At 38.5% G+C, this 18,777-nt stretch overlaps 1 protein-coding gene across 6 annotated transcripts in view; it reads right to left on the bottom strand.

Annotated features, from left to right (window-relative positions):
• The window catches only part of OPCML (opioid binding protein/cell adhesion molecule like), a 1,077,798-nt gene that overhangs the window by 102,871 nt on the left and 956,150 nt on the right, over positions 1-18,777 (bottom strand). For all 6 annotated transcript variants that reach the window (XM_032868960.1, XM_032868964.1, XM_032868962.1 and 3 more), the window contains one exon: positions 3,425-3,550. In XM_032868960.1, the coding sequence (XP_032724851.1) occupies positions 3,425-3,550 (126 nt within the window). The remainder of the gene's footprint in view (positions 1-3,424; positions 3,551-18,777) is intronic.

An 18,777-nucleotide genomic window follows, 5' to 3' on the forward strand; every position in this document is an offset into this window, starting at 1 on the left:
AACAACTTCCCAGAGTCTCCTCAACTCTAAGTGAGAAGGAATAGCCTTCTAAAAATAAATAATGGTAGTCATCTGCAGATGCACATTTTAAACTTGCAAACCCTCCAGGTTCCAAAGCTTTTCAAATTTGGAAAACAATGCTTTGAGTTTAAATGTTTAAATATCATGGAGAGAGGAGGAGGAAGACAATGGGGGAAAGAAAGACAGCAAAGTGAAGGTTGAAGCTGTAAAAAAAGCAAAAGGCAACTGAAAGTAGATCATAGCCTGGGAGATTTGAAGAGCAGAGGAATCATTTAAATGTAGGGTTTTCTGAGCTTTTTTGAGGCTGAATTGTAACTATTATGTTATATAAAAGATTGAGAATATGGATGAATTTCCCTTATTTTGAGGGAAATCTTACCAGTGTACCATTATAAGGTATTGCTTCAAAACACTTACACAAAGTCAAAATGCCTTTCAAAAGATTTCTAGGCTCAGAGAACTATGCATTTAGGATCAAATAAATGCATTTTTGGATTTCAAGCATTTATAAAAATCTCTGAATTTACCAAATACATAGAAATTGGCCAGATGTTTAGACATAGTTTTATATGTAATATAAATCCAAAATTGTCTCTCACTTCAAGCAAAATTCCCATGGGGCTTAGGTCTTTGGGAACATAAGCTACTGCTTCATTTTCATTAAAGTTGGGCTTTGTGATGTCCCTCATGTATAGTTTAATGTTCTTATTAACATTACTTTATAATATAGACATTTTGTGTTTCTATATCTGAGGTCTGTATACAAAGAATGTTCAGAGCATTTATTCGTATTATCTTTCCCTACAACAAGGCTGGGGTTGACACACGCATCTCTGCTCACATGGAGGACATGAGATCATTTAACTTTTCCCTTAAACGGTGCTCCTAGTAACAAATCCAGTCTTTTATCTAGGAAGTACTGCTTACATAAATTATGTTACAAATTAGGGACAAATTTTCAGTTATTTCTCTTATCTCTATGTGGATATTTTTTAAAGTTTCATTGAGATTTTAATTTGCTTACAATAAAATGTTCCCATTTTTCGTGTAACATTTGGTATTTTGACTTACATGAGGCAACATAAGCAGCACCGTATTGAAGATAAAAACATTTCCATCAGCTGAAAAAATTCCCTTGTGCCCCTCTGTAGGCACATCTCCCCAGATCTTTACTCCGGATAACCACTGACTTGATTTCAATCACTATGACTTAGTTTTGCCTATTAAATCATGCAGTAGGTAATTTTGTGTCTTGCTGCTTTTGCTTGGCCTGTTTTTGAGAATCATCCATGTTGTTACATGCAGTAATGATTTGTTACTTTTACTTGCTGAGAAGTCATTTGCTGTTTAAATATACACAATTTATCTATTTAATTGTTGAAGGTTTGAGGTTATTTCTAGTTTGAGGCTATTATAAATGAAGCTGCCATAACATTTATGTACAATGTATATTTGTAGACAGACATTTTCATTGATCTTTGGTGAACACTCAGGAGCAGAATTGGGGGTCATATGTTAAGTGTATGTTTAACTCTGTAACAAAGTGCCAAACCGTTTTCTGTAGTGCTTATAGCATTTTATAGTCCCAGAGTTAATGTGTAAGAGTTTCAGTTTCTCCACATCCTCCCCAACAGGTGATGCTGTCAGGGTTTGCTGTTGTTGTTGTTGTTTTTAAATTGGACTGCCTAGTAGTTGTGAGTAGAACCTCATTATGATTGAATTTTCATTTCTATGGTAAATATATTGCACATATGTTCAGGTGCTTACTTTTTATTTGTAGATCTTCTTATGTGAATTGTCTGTCAAATTTTTTGTTCACTTCAAGATAGTTTTTTAGAATTATGTTGTAAGAATTCTTCATGTAACCCAGATGAAACTCAAACATAACCCAGACAAAATCCAAAATTCTTTGTTTCTCCCAGTCTATGGCTTGTCTTTTCGTTTATACTTAAATGGTGTTTTTAATTTTGATGAAGCCATTATTAATTGAATTGCATTCCCCCACATTCCCCAAGAAAAGATACTCTGAAGTTCTAATCCTTGTGCTGCAGAACGTGACCCTATTTGGAAATAGGGTCTTTATAAGTACCAAAATCAGATGAGGTCATTAGACTGGGCCCTAATCTGATATGTTGGTGTCCCTATGAAAAAGGAAAATTGGATACCAAGAGAGGCACACAGGGAGAAGGTCATGTGATAATGACGGCAGGAATCAGGGGGATACATCTACAAGCCAAGGAACACTAAAGCCTGCCCGCCAACCACCAGAAACTAATGGATAAGCATTGGGCAGGTTCTCCCTCACAACCCTGGAAAGGAACCAACCTTACCTCCCTTCAATCACAGACATATAGCCTCCAGAACAACAAGAAAATACATGTCTGTTGTTTAAGCCAAACCATTTGTAGCACTTTGTTACCGCAGCCATGAGAAAATGATACAAAGCCAAATTTATTCTTGTTTTCTTCTTTTGTGGTAAGATCCTTTGATGTCCTAGCAAAACATTCTCTATTTCAAAGTCATGAAGGTGTGTTCCTACAGTTTCCTCTAGATCTAGGTTATTTTTACATAACACACAGGCATACTCCACACCTTCTCCTGTTTCACTGAAGTTCATGCTATGCTTGGATTTTCTCATGCTTGAGGGAGCGTTTGTTTCTTATATAATTTCTAGAATTAATCATAGTTTCTAGTAATGTATAAATACACGAGGTGACTCTGTACCCATCTCTTCAAGTTCAACTTAGAGTAAGTTTTTGTTCCAAAGGGATAAGGCCCACTGTTCTCTTGGTTCCCTTCCTACAGAGGTGGCAATGATCATCACTGACACTGAATGCCAACCACTGAGTGCCCAGCACATGCATGCCGAGGGTACTTCACCATTTCCATCAACCTTTTTCCACCCAGGTGGGCTATGGATATATGGGTCAAATAGGTGTGGCTCCGGGGAAATGGTCTGAAAGTACTGAGTAAGGAGATCTTTTTTCTTAAGGATGCACAGTAATACCAACATTTACAATGGGCATGCTAACCTTCTAGCACTCTTCTTAAAGAAAGGGCTAATGACCAACTGACCCATGCATCTCCACCTTAAGAAATTAGTATCTTTGTTTAAAGTGATGGCACCCCTGTTCTTCCTGCCTGGGAAAACAGAAATTTTCTGTGGTCATAAAAAGGACTGAGAAAATAATTCAGTACACTTTCTCTTTATAAATCCTTTTTTAATTTTTTTTTTTTGGAATGGAATACTCAGTGACTGATGCATGTGGTCTATTTGCTTTTGCATTACTATGTTACAAATACAGCATTGCTTTTTGATTCCCAAAGTTTTGGTGTGCTTTAGAACAAATTCTTCAATAGAATAATAGAATAACTGAAAAATTCCCAAAGGCAAAGAACTTACCCTTGACTGACAGGTGTCTCCATGTCACAGTTGGCTCTGGTCTGCCAATAGCAAGACACAGCAGGGTCACACTGCTTCCCTCATTCACAGTGATGTCTGAGGAGATATTCATGATCTGGGGAGGAACTATAAAGAAACCAAGGAGAAACGAAATACATGAGGATGATTCTTTTTACTCAAAAGGAGATGTAAGCCTATAAATATTTGCACAGCATGCTTTTATGATAAGTATTAGTCTCAACAATAATGTTCAGATTGCTTGATTTGCCAACAAGGTGGCCATTAATACTATGTACTGCTAGGGCTCAAACCTGGCTCTCCCAGGAACATGGCAAAAACAAATACTTCCATTGCTTTGTTTTCCTCTTCTTTTCTTCATTTCCTACATGGAAAGATATGACTCATCCTTCAAGGGACTTCAAAGATCACCTCCCCTCTGCAGTTTTCCCTCACTTCTCCACAAATCTGAGAAGAGAATCACCTCCCTTTCTCCTTGTGGTATGTGGTATCACAGCTGATTTTTTTTTATGCCTGTCTTTTTACCTAGAGTTAGTTCCTCAAGGATAAGGATGGAGTCACATGTCTCTATTTCCTCATTGTTTAGCACAAGGCTGACAAAGGGTCCTGCTTAATTCCTTTTGGAAAGAAAGATTCAAAGAACAATGGAACAAATCCAAAAACTATGGGGTGGGGTTGGGGCGGCAGAGCTCAAAGCTTTTAATGGAGGATTTCAGGTACCTAAACCTTTCTTCTCTGCTATGTTTCAGATTCTCTGAAGGATGGCAAGAGAGGAGGCTCAAATTCTACGACTATGCTGATTTATTCAAACTGCCATTTTAATTAAAAATTATTAATTACCAAAACAGGTAGAGTACTGGTAGGTTCCAAACCACCCAGAGTCAGTGGCAAAGGAGAATTATGGCTGATGCTTGATTCAGACAACTTTGCTGCCAGGAGTTTTATGCTGCTGAGACCTTAGAGTTAAGTCTTTTCAAGGAGAAGCCATAAGTAACATGTAGAACATTTGACTTCTTAAGGGAATCCACATTAGCAAATAAATAAAAACTGCCTATCATATAAATCTGCCATATTTTGGATTATTTCTGCATTAGGATTTGGCCTGAAATTTCATTGCACATATTTTATCCAAATACACACTGGGAAAAAATAGTGTGCATTCTAACTATACTGCATTCTCTTGAGATAACTGTACTACCTGTTTTTCAGTATTTTCTAGCTTGTTAAAAAATAGTTCTGGGTAGAAATGTCAATACTTTTTTCACTTTTATAAAGCAACAACTTCAGTGCACCTTCCACAATATTCTCAGAATAATGTCTGCTTTAGCTGGATGTGTTGGGCCCTCTGAAGTTCTTTCTCTAGACCCGGGAGTCTCCCTGGTGCTGGTGTTAAGATAGACACAGCTCGGGGGAGGGGGTTGTACAGTCAGGTTCGTAGAGGATAATTTAGTACATGTGATGTCCAGGGCCAGATCTTCCAACACAAGCCCCAGTTCAGAATCACCAATTCTGTACATGCTATGTTTCATCTGATAGTTCAAGGGGTCCTGGCTTAATAGATATTTGTAAAATTCCATGGATATTTAGCATGACTGCCTCATTCTCTAGGTACTCAGCCAATGTCACCCATTAGAATGTTCGTTCCTGGAGTGCAATTGCAAAATTAATCCACACTCCCACCAAGCCCCAGGCAGTGCTGACTGCAACCCCCACCCCACCCCAGCACTTCCAGAATGGCCCTGCCACTTTCTCAAAGGAAGAAAGATAAGTATAGCTTTTAGGGTGTGTACACCAAGAAGAAAGGAAGCACAAAGAGTGAACTGGGAGGAAAAAAAGTTCTTTTTTTTTCTCAATTATGATACTCTTATTATTAATATGTACAATGCAATAATGTATGTTAACACAAAATGCTTGTTTTCAAAAGTTGCACGTATATTATTTTATGGCTACTTTACAAGTTATGAAATAAATATTCTCACTATTGAAAATGAAAACAAAATTGAGGCCAGGGAGAGTTAAGTAAATTACCCAAAAGGACATGGCCAGTAAATGACAGAATTCTTTCCATCAGATTAAGCAGCTTCTTTGTTTGTCTTATCAATACCCCAAACACAGTATTTATATTTGTCTATTTTGTTTCTTCTGTTTTGAATGATCTCCCAGTGCAACTTCCCTCACAGCATTTAACCATAATGAACAAAACCACCTCGTTCCAGTTGCTTCCCCAACACATTACATAGCACTGAGGGGAGGAGTCCATTTTAATCATCTTTGTTAATCCAGGGCCTGCTACTGGCAACAGCACTTACCAAGCACAGCTCTCAATGCTTCCAATTTAAGTTTGAATCTGAATTGAATTTGACAATACTTTTAATGGCCCTCCCTTTGTTAGCATGACAAATTTTTTGAAGAAAGGAGTACTTGAAAATGAACAAATACTTCTACCTATTTTGACAGGAGATCTTTGTTCCATTTGTAGACACTTATTTATGGCAAATGGATCTGTTTCTAAGTATCTATAAATCTATGTGTCAATCTATGTATCTATGTATCTATCTATCCATTTATCTATCTATATAACTAGTGTTTATGGTTATATAGGTAAACAGAAAAATGTACAAGTCTTAACCAAAATATTAAAATCATTCACAAAAAGTGGTAGGACTCACACAAGTCTGATTAAAAGATGACAAATAGCACAGTGTGTTTTAGTCTCAGCTGCAGACATGAGGGGCCCCCAGCCCTGCCAAGAGTGCACGTTTATCAGTTCTCTTTCCATTGATGGTGGTGGGCTAAAACCCCTCATATGGTTGTGCAGATTGTTCGGTGCACAAATTGTGGTCCTTTACGATAAGTAAATTAAAAAGTAGCTCAATAGATATAGACACATAAACGTATATATATATATATATATATACACACACATAAATAAAATACTGACACTCTATATATCTGTATACATACACACACATACACACATATGTGTGTGTATATATTACATGTATATATACACATATATATGAGAGAGAATATTTCATCAGATAGCAATCCGAGGAAGAAGCAGATTTCCAAAGTATCTTAGGGTTCTGGGTTATCATGAGGTATTTATACATTCTTTCTTTAGCCTTAGCACGGCCAGCTTCTCTTAAACACAAAATACATCTCAAACCTGCCCCATCCACTCCACTCATACTACCATTGGATTAGTTGAGAAGCTTATTGTCTCTAGCTTTGGGTATTACAAAAGTCTCTTCATTTCTCAACCTGCCACCATTTTATAATTCAAACCCTATAAACCTACCACAATCACCTCTGAAATATTTTTCTTCTGCCTAACACCCCGAATATCTGCCCCTGTCTAAGCCTGGAAAGTCCAAACTTCTTAACAGGATTTACAAAACCATTCCGTCTGGCCATAGCTTAACTACTGGCCCCTTCTCTAATAAGCAGTCCTCTGCCCCCCAACTTCTCTCATCTTTGTGCCTTTACACATATTATTCCTTCTGCTGGGAAAGTGCTTTCCCACTTCTCTGCCACATGAAATCCTCATCCTTCACTCAGTTCAACTCAACTCAAATATGAGCTCCTTTATGATGTCTTAGCTGCTCTCTCTTCTGTTCCCAAGGCATTCTTGTTTATGTCTTTATCATACAATTTATCTTTGCTACTGAGCTATTCCATGGAAGGGATCTGCTACATTTATCCTCCTATTCTTATTATAAAAAACCAAAACCTGACGTGTAGTAGCATCCTTTTCCCACTTAATGTAATATATGAATGCATCGGTTTTTAAATTGGATATCTTATAATCTGTCAAGTGTTTTCCATCGTAGAGATCTGACATTTGCCCTTTCTTCTTCCTGAAATACCCTCCACCTTCATCATATGTATTTTTTTCTTTTTCCATCAGGGCTCAGTTTTTATGTTAGCTCCTCAGAGAAGTCTTTGTTAGGACCCTAGTCCTCCCCACAACCCATCTAATTCAGATCCTTCTGTTACAATCTCTTCTCAACTCTAAATTTTCTTAATGATTTTTATATAGCTTTGTGTTTTTATATACATTAGTATGATTATTTGTTTAAAGTCTTTCTGGTCCTAAACTATAAGCTTTATAAACCACTGTATCCCCACTACTTAGAATTATGCTTAACACACAATGGGTGCTTAATAAAATTTTGTGGAATAAATAAATGGTTATTATATGTACAGTTGAGCCATGAACAACACAGCTTTGAACTAAATGGATATATTAATATGCATTTTTATAGTAAAGTACTATACATGTATTTTCTCTCCCTTTTGGTTCTCTTAGTAACATTTTTCTCTAGTTTATTATAACATTACAGTATAAAATACATATAAAATATGTGTTACCAATTGTTATTTTATTAGCAAGATTTTTGATCAACCGTAAACTCTTAGTAGTTAAGGTTTTGGAGAGTCAAAAGTTATATGTGGATTTTGACTGTATGGGAGGTTGACACCTCTATCCCCTATGTTCAAGGGTCAATTATAGTTTCTTATACATGTTATTATGTATTTGTGAGGAAGAAATCCTGAGTAAATTAGGGATTGAAACATGTGATTCTGGACATATTAACACCATCCTCCATAAAGTTGACAATGATATAATTGGAATAGCATATGAGAAAGCCATGTAACAGAACCCAAGTTCTGGGGTCCAACATACCTGTGTAACCCTGGGTAATCTTAGCTTAACTCTTCTGAGCCCCTAGTTCTTCTTCTGTAACATGAAGACAATGATTCTCTTTCTAGCTACTTATTAGAATTAACTTAAATGTGTATAGCACACTAGCACAGTACCTGGAAATAAGCACTTCATAAATGTTAGTTGCTATTATTCGTGTTTATATATTCATTTATATTATTCATGCTATTTAGAATCAGATAGCTTAGTCTGTGACTAATTCTTCATTTTCTGAATCTCAGTTCCTTCAGAGTTAAGTCAGAACTTATATATAGGTGATGCTCCCCTTGGATAACTGGGAAGACTGCATTATATATGCTTCCAGGATAAAAGGTAAATATTCAATAAATATGATTTTCTTCATCCTTAACTGAATAATTGAGCCTAAGCAAATGCACCGGGCAAATCACACAGGTTTGTTTTAAGAAATTGCCTGGCTCCTCCTTATCTCTTTTATTTTAGGGAGTGTCTGTTTCTCTTTGTAGAAGACAAGGTACAGGCTTGAGTGCCATGCTGCATTATTTCAAGGACAATAATTTCACCCTTTCAAAACTACCTTATCCCTGTCCCACCACAGTCTTTGCTAATTAGGCTTTAAGTGTTTTGTTTAAAACTGGATGACACTGTTTAAAAAAAAAAATCTTGTAATTTATAATCATAAAGGCTGAAGTTTGAATACCATTTTTCTTCCAACTACTCTCTGTGTGATTGAAAAAAAAAAAACAAAACTGAAAGCCATTAAGCTTCAGCTTCCTCTACCATATACCTAAAATGGGCATAAAGATACATGCCACATAAGAATATGGAGATTAGATTAGAGACAATTTTTTAAGATTTTATTTATTTGAGATGGGGGGAGGGGCAGAGGGAGAGAGAGAAAGAATCTCAAGCAGATTCCACGTCCAGTGAAGCCTGGCATGAGGCTCAATTCTACGACCCTGAAATCATGAGGTGAGCTGAAATCAAGAAGCAGATGCTTAACCAATTGATCCACCCAGGCAACCCAGAAAGAATGTTTTAAAGAGACTTAAATAGCTATTACTCTTTTATCTTCCCCCTGCCCCATTCTTGTTATCCTCAGAGAATAACAAAATATTAAGAGACCATGAGAAAGCTAACATAAAGGTGATATGCTTTCCATTATACTCAAAGCTAATTTATAAAAACAATACAGTAAAGACTTTTAAAGAATTTATTTTATTCTTGTAGGGTTAACATTTTTTTTTTTTAACAAGGGAGCTTATTTCATAAACTAGAGGTGAAACCAATTTGGGAATTATAGCATACATGCTAGGCTAGGTCATGCCATATTTTGTATATGGAAATAGTAATGATATTGTGCCAGAAGCAAGATATGAAGTGTGGGATAAGTGGATTCCGATCTTGGTTCCTCCACAGCTGTACAATTTTTTGTAAATCACTTAACCCTTCTGGTTTAGGGGTGTGTGTGTGTGTGTGTATGTGTGTGTGTGGTGGTGGTGTGGTGGTGGTGATGGTGTTCATTTGTTTCTTTTGGCTGGTTTTATTTGAAGAAACTAGATTGGTATTTATCAGATCTTTTCCAGTTTAAATTCTGTGAATTGGTGATCTTCTAGCAACATTAACCGTCCAGGGAGGCTGCTACAGAGAACAAAGTGGTAATAGCACCAGCAGCAGTAACAAAATCACTAGTATTTAGTTCTTTGAGCCTGGTACTAATTGCTCTGTATACATTATTTGCTTTAATCCTGAACATATTTCTAGGAAACACTATCTATTAAAAATCAGCATTAAGGGTAGACATATACATCAATGGAATAGAATTGAGTGTCCCAGAAATATATCCACACTTTTATGGTCAATTCATTTTCAACAAGGTGCCAAGATAATTCAATGAGGAGAGAATAGTCTTTTCAACAAATGGTGCTGGGACAACTGGATATCCACAGGCAAAAGAATGAAGTTGGACTCCTACTTCACTTTATATACAAAAAATTAACTCAAAATGGATCAAATACCTCAAAGTCAGATCTAAAAGAAGAAAACACAGGTGTGAATCTTTGTTACCTTAGATCAGACAATGATTTCTTAGATATGACAGCAAAAGTGTAAGCAACAAAAGAAAAAAAAAGATAAATTGGACATCATCAAAATAGAAAAAAAAAAAGCTTTTAATTTTGTGCTTCAAAGAATGCCATAGAAAAAGTGAAAAAGATAGCTCACAGGAGATAAAATTTTTGCAAATAATACAGCTGATAAAGGACTAGCATACAAACTATGTAAAAACTTTCACAACTTGACAATAAAAAGATATAACCTAATTAAAAAATAGACAAAAGATTTGAATAGACATTTCTCCAAAGAAGATATACAAATGGCCAGTAGGTACTTGAAAAGGTGTTTAGTATCATAGCTCATTACAGAAATGCAAATCAGAACCTCAATAAGATCCTGCTTTGCTTCCACTAACATAGTTGTAGTAAAGAAAAAAAAAAGATACTAATGAACGTTGGCAAGGGCATGGAAAAATTGGAACCCTCATACACTGCTGTGGGGATTGTAAAGCAGTGAAGTTGCCTTCAAAACAATCATGCAGTTCTTCATGGCTTAAGGATAGAGTTACCATGTCTTCCACTCCTAGGTATGTACCCAAGAGGAATGAAAACATGTGCCCACACAACAACTTGTGAACAAATGTACATAACAGCATTATTCATAACAGACAAAAAAAATGGGAAAAATGCAAATGTTCACCAATAACTGAAAGGATAAACAAAATAAAGTATATCCATACAAGGGAATATTATTCATCTATCAAAAGGAATGAAGTACTGATGCATGCTACAACATGGTGGACATTGAAAACGTTATGTTACGTGGAAGAAGCCAGACACAAAAGACCACTTATTGTATGATTTCCATCTACATGAAATGTCCAGACAGAGAAAGTACATGCGAAAGTTGCCGGAGGCTAGGGAGGGGGCAGATAGGGAGTGATTGCTAATGGGCACAGAGTGTCTTTTGGAGTGATGAAGATGTTCTAGAACAGGCGAGTGGTGATCGTTGCGCAACCCTGTGCATTTACCAAAGATCATCCTGGTAAATGAATTATAATGCCGTGCAGATGTTATGAAAAACAAAGCACAGCCTATCGTGCTCCTTCTTCAGAAGGAGAACCAGAGCTGTGCAATGAGGAGAGAAGTCAACCCCCTATGTGTGGGTTCTCAGAAAATATCTTTTTCGTTTATTGGTAGTTCAGTGCATGATGCTCAACCTGCATCCACTAATCTCTCTGTCTCTCATTACCTGCCCACTGTTTCCCCTTTCCTTTCTTTTCAAAACAATGAATGCTACCCTACCCCACAGGTGATTGGCGATGCTTCCACGTTTGTGCATATGCTGTACCCTCTGTTCTTGTGCCTCTTCCCCACTCATCTATCTGCACAAGCCCTACTTATAACTGAAAATTGATACTGAGATATAACCCCCCCCATCAGTTCTCCCCATTCCAGAGACAAATGTAAACATGTGCCTCCCAGGTCTACCTATGCATAATGATGTAATACATTCATTCAAAAGCATTTATTTAGTGCCTACTGTATCTTGGGCATTATCTTCAGGGAGAAGAGTAGATAGAAATGTCTTTCTCTTGTGTGAATTATGAAAGTTAGTGTCTAGAGGAGAACACTGACACTGATAAATGATCACAGGAATCAGTGTGTGGGTGTGTTATGACATGGTGGTAAAAGGTGCTGTGACAGCCCATTATAGGGGGCCTGTCCTGGTCAGTGAGTTTATGTGAAGTGTTTATTCTGGGTAGAGCTGGGCAGGGTACCAACATATTTACAGGCTCTGCAGAGAGAGAGAATATGGTTCACTTGGGTGCCTGTGGCTGAAGTAAAAAACAGTACAATCACGCAAATGGAGGATGGATGGGCAGGGTCAGACCCTACAGGCTATAGGAGGAAATGCTAAGGTTTGGGCCCTTTTTTATAAAAGAAATGGCAGAGAGTATTAAACTGTCTAAAGATGATGATGATGATGATGATGATGGTGATGATGTGTTGGAAGCTGGACAGATTTGCATTGCAAATACATTCCTGCTGGCTGCAGTGTGGAGAACGGAAAGAGCAAAGCAAATGAGGGATAGAACTAGCTAGGATGTTGTCCAGTAGTGAGGTGGCAGCAGCTTGGACAAGCATGCCAGCAGGAGCGAGGGGCCGAGAGGGACAAATGAGAGCAGAGAGGGACAAATGGGAGAGACACTTAAGAGGTAAGATGAACAAAGTTCGGGGTTGACAGCATGTATGTTCAGTTCAAAGCACTTCTCATAGTGTTCTATTGTTTGCTATGTCTCTCTTGCCCATTGGAATGGGGGATCTGTGTGATCCAGGACCGCTATTTGTTCATCTCAGTCTCCCAGGGCTGCTCAATGCATGGCATCTAGTAGGTGCTCAATCGATGTGTGCTCAATTTAACTGGGCGTGCAAGAGATTTTCCAGGTAGCACAACTTCTCAGGATCCAGTGGAAGCAGCCAGAGAGTAGGAACTTGCCCTACTTTCAGGAGGTGACATCTTAATGCTTGGGAGGCAGGGGCAGATCCTTGTTCAGTTATATGGACTCTGAGTGTGAACTTGGCCTCCCCACATGTCCTGGTGTGTTACTGTTTTATATTATGCTGGATAAGATTAGACCTGCTGTACTCTGATTGCTTTTCTCTTCTTGGTTCTATTGTGATGAGAGGAATGGTGGAGAATGAGAAGAAATGATTATGAATTGCAGAAACATAAACACACACCAGGGACCCAGCAGCATCACAAGCCACACAATCTTCACGGAGCTCATTTGTAAGGGTGTCTCTACAGTGTCACTTACAGAAATTATTTATAGACTTAGGCACACAGCTCCTATTTTTAATTTGCACAATTCAAGCAACTGACCATGATCAGAGAAATTACATGCAGTCAAAGAGTCTTTCTCATCCAGTCCTGTTCTTTCTAGGGCATGTAGATGCCCTCCCTCTGGGAGGCTCCTTTTGTTCATTGCTCTCCTGACTTGCTGCCTCTCCCTGAGATTTCTCAACACACACACACACACACACACACCCTTAGAATCACAGGGTTTAATTTACATCATACAATTTTCAAGTCAAAAAGAGACCTTAGGGATCATCTAGTACAACCTCCTCATTTTACAGCTAACAAAACCCTTTGGGTCTAGCCCCAGTTCTGTCAAGTATTTGTTGGGAGGTGGAGAGAATTCCCATAACCTCTTTTAACCCAGGTGTCTCTCATGCCAGGACTCCCCTTGGAATTAGGGACCTGTGGGCACTGGTTTCGCATCTCTCCCTTTCTCTACTCTGCCTCTTTGTCGTAGCTTCTTTTGTTAATGCAACCTGGGCTCCCCCTCTTGTTCATTCATAGCTGACCTTGAACAAGTGTTTAAATGTTTCTAACCTCTGGTTTCCAAACTGCAAAGCAGGGTAGCGACCATAGGTAACTCACAGGTCCAAGTGAGGAATAAAGGGCAAATAAATAGAAAAGCATTTTCTCATGGTGCCAGGACATGGTAAATGTCAATATCATGAGCTCTTTGATTCCACTTCTAGAATTTATTTATTTATTTATTTGTCAGCAACTCTCATTTTTTGAGAACTTCATAAGTGTCTGAAGGTATCATAGAAAGAATCTGTCACACACCACTTATTTTATCCTTGTGAAAACCCTATGAGGCTGGATTACTATTTCACATTTTTAAGGACAAGAAAACAGAGGCAGAGAGAGAGATAAGTAAGTTACCTAATATCACAGAGCCAGCAAAAGGAAAAACTGAGATGTGTATATCCTGCTCTGAATGATTTCAGAATGCAAGGTCTCAGGCCACGTGCAAAGGCATACACGATGTTGTCCAAGTGTGCCTGACTCCAAGAGCCTTGATCTCTGCACCCTAGTACTTGGAATTTTTTTTTGGAGTTGCACACAGTGTGGCAGGTAATGGAGGTAATGGAATTTTTTTTTTTTTTTTAGTTTTATTTATTTGATAGGGGGGCAGCTGGGGAGAGCACAGAAGGAGAGGGAGAGGGAGAAGCACACTCTCTATTGAGCAAGAAATCCAACACAAGGCTCAATCCCAGGACCCTGAGATCATGACCTGAGCTGAAGGCAGATGCTTAACTGACTGAGCCACTTAGGCACCCCTGGGAGTTCTTGTAGGGCTTAGAGAAGTGGTCCTCACTTGGATTATCTGAAAGGGCAGATATTACCAGCAACCCTTGCCCCACTGAGTAGGTGGAAAGCCAAATGCAGGTAATGTTCCAGCATCTTCTTGACCACAGCCTCTTCTCATTTCCTGCCTGAAGTTTGTGGGCCCCTTATTTCTATCTCCTACCTCATAGAATATCTCCACAGAAAAGTCTGGAAAGGGACAAGATCACCTGGTGTTTGCCCCAGAGTTGCACCACAGAGTCCTGGAGGCCCCTCATCTACAGTCTCAGTCTTGCTGTATTTAAGTGCTTCTTGGATGGGACAGGTGGGTCTAGGGGGAAATCTGGGCTGAAAATTAGGACAAAGGTGTCCACACTCAGAATTTCATGACCCCAGCCCCAACCCTGCCATCAACTCCTATCCCTCCTGATTTCTCTTGCCAGCAGGTACTCTCTGATATTACTTTTGTGTTTCCAACTTGTTTGCCTATTCCAAATCTGAATTGTCTTATTTTGAACAGGGAGGGGTGAGGGGAAATGGGCATCCTCCATGTCCTTCTTCAGAGTGTGTCCTATAATCCTACCTAATACCCCAGTTCCACTCAGGCCTGGATTACCCCTTGGGAAGGACACACGGGTCTTAGGGCAGGTTCACCCAGCCTTTCCAAGCCTTCCTGACTTGCTCCATATTGAAGACTGGCACCAGCTGGCTCCTGCCTTGGTCTGTGCCACCCACCCACACACCACCACAGAGCTTTCTGATGTCAAGGCTCAGCTGCATGATTCTGCTGAGGTCTGTTCCCCTGAACAGCAACCCCAGAGTATGGGTGGCATCTGAAGTGAGCTGACTGCCTCCTTCGGACTTAGTATCACCCTTGGATAGTCCATCAGGAATCAGTCTCACATTCTCCCCAGTAATTACCCCTCCTGCCAACTGGATGTTCCTTCTACTCTTCTCTCCTCCACCTGTGCTGTGCTGCAAAGCTAGGTCATTTCACCTCACCCCTATACCCAAGATGCAGTCACTGTGCACCTAGCAGGTCTGAGATAGAATTGAAGAAAGGAATTCCTTGGAATCAGACACAGAAACTCTTCATCATGGGAGAAAGGCAGCACATGTGAAAGTATGAAGAAATGGGCACTTGCCCATAATCTCGTCCAGAACTGGACCTCTCTCTTCCATTCCATAGTTTAATGAAAATGGCAGTTCCCTTACTCTCCATGACCTACCATTTCAGTCATTCATCACATGAGGATGATCAAAGTTTCATAAAAACTTTCTAGTTATGAATAAATCAGATCATAAAGATAAGTAAGCTTTAAGACAAATACCATACGATTTCATGCATGTGGAATTTTAGAAACAAAACAAATGAACAAAGGAAAAAAGAGAGAAGAGGGAGGCAGGGAGGGAGAGAGAGAAACCAAGAAACAGACTCTTAACTATAGAGAACAAACTGATGGTTATTAGAAGGGAGAGGGGTGGAGATTGGTGAAATAGGTGATGGGGATGAAGGAGTACACTTGGCGTGACGAGCACCAGGTGATGTATGGAAGTGCTAAGCCACTATAGTGTACACATAAAACTAATGTAGCACTGTATGTTAACTGGACTTAAAAACTTAAAAAAAAAAAAGAAGAAGAATATGGGGAAAAAGTACACTTTAAAAATCATAGAAAAAATATTTGAAAAATTAATAGAAAAAAATCATATCTGTAATTCAGTTTTCCCACTAAAGAAAAGGAAAGTTATTGTCTTGGTTCTTAGGGATTCCACTGGTTCTAAACTTGAGGAGTTTTGACTCTGTGCTTTGCAAATCAGGGATTGGCTACAGCTTTCACAGTAATGTGATCTGCATACATAGAAGACTTTCTATGGAAGGTTTCTTCAGGCCATGTGAACTGTATATTCCCCCATTTTCTTATCCTCCAACATGCTAGATCCACAAAAAAAGATTTCTAATATGAAAGGACATGCTAGATTTCTTAATATGAAGAATTTAAGAGGAATTTCAGCCATGAGACCCTCCATGTAATTCTCATCTGAGTCTTTCCTCAAAATTTTAAAACCTTTCTCGGTTCTAAACGAATCTGGAGAGTCTGGAAACAACGATTGCATCCGCATTTTCTTATACTAGGAAAAGGGGGAGGGGGGACCGTGACTGAATATCACTGATAAAAACATGATAACTGAGTCTCATTACAGCCAAAGACAAGTCTCATATTTTAGCATTTTTATTAAAGCTTTTTAAATTACTGAGTGTCTGGTATATTCAATACCAGCCTAAGTGATTTATATTAGTCTATCCCTAGATACTCCATCTAATAAATAACTTGGCAATCTCCTAACCCATAAATATCCCTGGCCCCAGCAAAAAGCAATTAAAGCACGTTAGAAAAAAAAAAAAAAAAAGTGATTTTCCAGTACTCCAGACTGCAGTGTCATTGGATGCTTCCAGTGGAATAAGTCACAGCATTTACTGAGTGGGTGAGATCCCCCATGCTCACCACTCACCCACCAGGAATTTACATTCCTGTTCCCTTCAAAAACAAAACCCATCAGAAATTATCTTTAAATGTTTAACATGTCATAACGAAGCAGGTATTTTATCACAGAAAATATTATTCCCAGCAACAAGTGTTCTATAACATCAGAGACGGCTGAGGCTGAATATATTGTGCAAGATCACTTCAGAAAGTAATTGTGCCAAAAATGTTTAAAACACATTAAGTATCAAGGCAGCTGACTAAAAGGTTATTAGAGGCTCCAGTGTCACTAGCCCAGAAAATATTTCAGGTTAATAAGGTTCAACCGGCATGCCAGGTAAAAAGGCATTGATATTTATGATAGTGGCTTCAAGTTCAGTACTTTCAGCTACAAAAGGAGGCACTTTCCATGAAAAACCTCTTTTCTGGATTTCTCTGAATCTCCAGAGCTGTGTGAAGGAAGAAAATCGGGGCCCTCACTTTTTGCTCATATATATTAGCATGTTCTACATTGTAGCCAACACACCAGCACTCAGGTAGGAGAGAAAAAAGTCACATGCCCGGATATTTTCATTGCACTCCACTCAGGGAAGCTTACAGGAAAAAATTGCCTTGAGTAAGGAGGGATGGCTCCAGTCCAGGTTTTATAGGTATTCTCCAAATTACAATCCCAATGAGCCCATGGCACACTTGCCATAAATTTCAGAGTCTTGTAGCCTTTAAATCAGCTTAATCTGATGCACCTTCTAATAATATTTTCAATCCTTTTATTAACATTGTCTATTTTTATGCACTTCACTTCCCAGATAATGGTCACATACGTATTGTTGGGGGAAGGGAGCAATCACCTTCTATAATTTCACAGGAGCCTAATAATACAGTATATTCACAAGTCTTCTTGCTCCAGGACACATCAAGTAATGTCACTACACTTGAACTTGATTATAGGGCTGTGAAGTGGGGAGAGTTGGAAACAAGAATACTCCCCCCACCACTGTTTCATTTATTGTGAAGAAGAACAAGCAGTAACTGAACTTCATTTCCAAAGCCTGGTGTCGGAAGATCTGGGTAACGTGGGGAGGGGATTGATAGAGAACATTTATATTTGCCTAGAGAAATGTTCTCTCTTTTCATTGCAAACAAGAGATATGTTATAATCAGATAGACAGCTCCTCTGGATTGTACGAGCTACATAGCATCCCATTTTCAAATTATTTAATGTAATCTTTTAAAATGTTGGTACATTTACACGATTCAAACACCATCCTATTTTAAAAAGTATACAGGAAAATTTTTATGCCCATTTTACCCTCCGTACCCCTTTATCCTATGGACTCATATAACTTATTTGTGTTTTGTTTATCCACCCAATGTTTACTTATAGAAAACAAGAAAGAAAAATTATATTATCACCCTTCCTGATACAAAAATTAGTAGAGTATATATACTGTTGTCTCCATATTTATAACAATATATCTACTATGTTTGCAGAGCTGCTTTGTATTCCTTTGTATTCATGTATTTTAGTTCATCTAACTAGCAGCCTGTTCTGCTTCAATCTTTCACTAGTACAATGCCACTCAAACTACCATGTATATGTGTGTGTGTGTGTGTGTGTGTGGGTACGTGTGTATACACGTGTGTTTTAGACAAAGGAAAATGTGTGTATGGAATAGAGACCCAGAGGTTTAAAGTGTAGATGCATCTGTAGTTTTGGTAGTTGTTGATAGATTTTTTTTTCCATGGGGATTTTACCATCTTTCACGTCTAGTAACAATCTATGAGACTACCTGTTTCCCCAACCATCTTGTCAGCAGCATGTATTACTAAACTTTTGGATTTTTGCCAGTACGGTAAATGAAAGATGTTATTTCTGTGTGATTTTGATTTCATCATTTCACATGTGTAAGATATTTTCTGTGAACTCTCTCCTTGGGTCTTTTGCCTAGGCTTGTTGG

Source organism: Lontra canadensis, unplaced genomic scaffold, assembly GCF_010015895.1.
Source record: "Lontra canadensis isolate GAN:19392208 unplaced genomic scaffold, GSC_riverotter_1.0 scaffold36, whole genome shotgun sequence".
NCBI lineage: Eukaryota > Metazoa > Chordata > Mammalia > Carnivora > Mustelidae > Lontra > Lontra canadensis.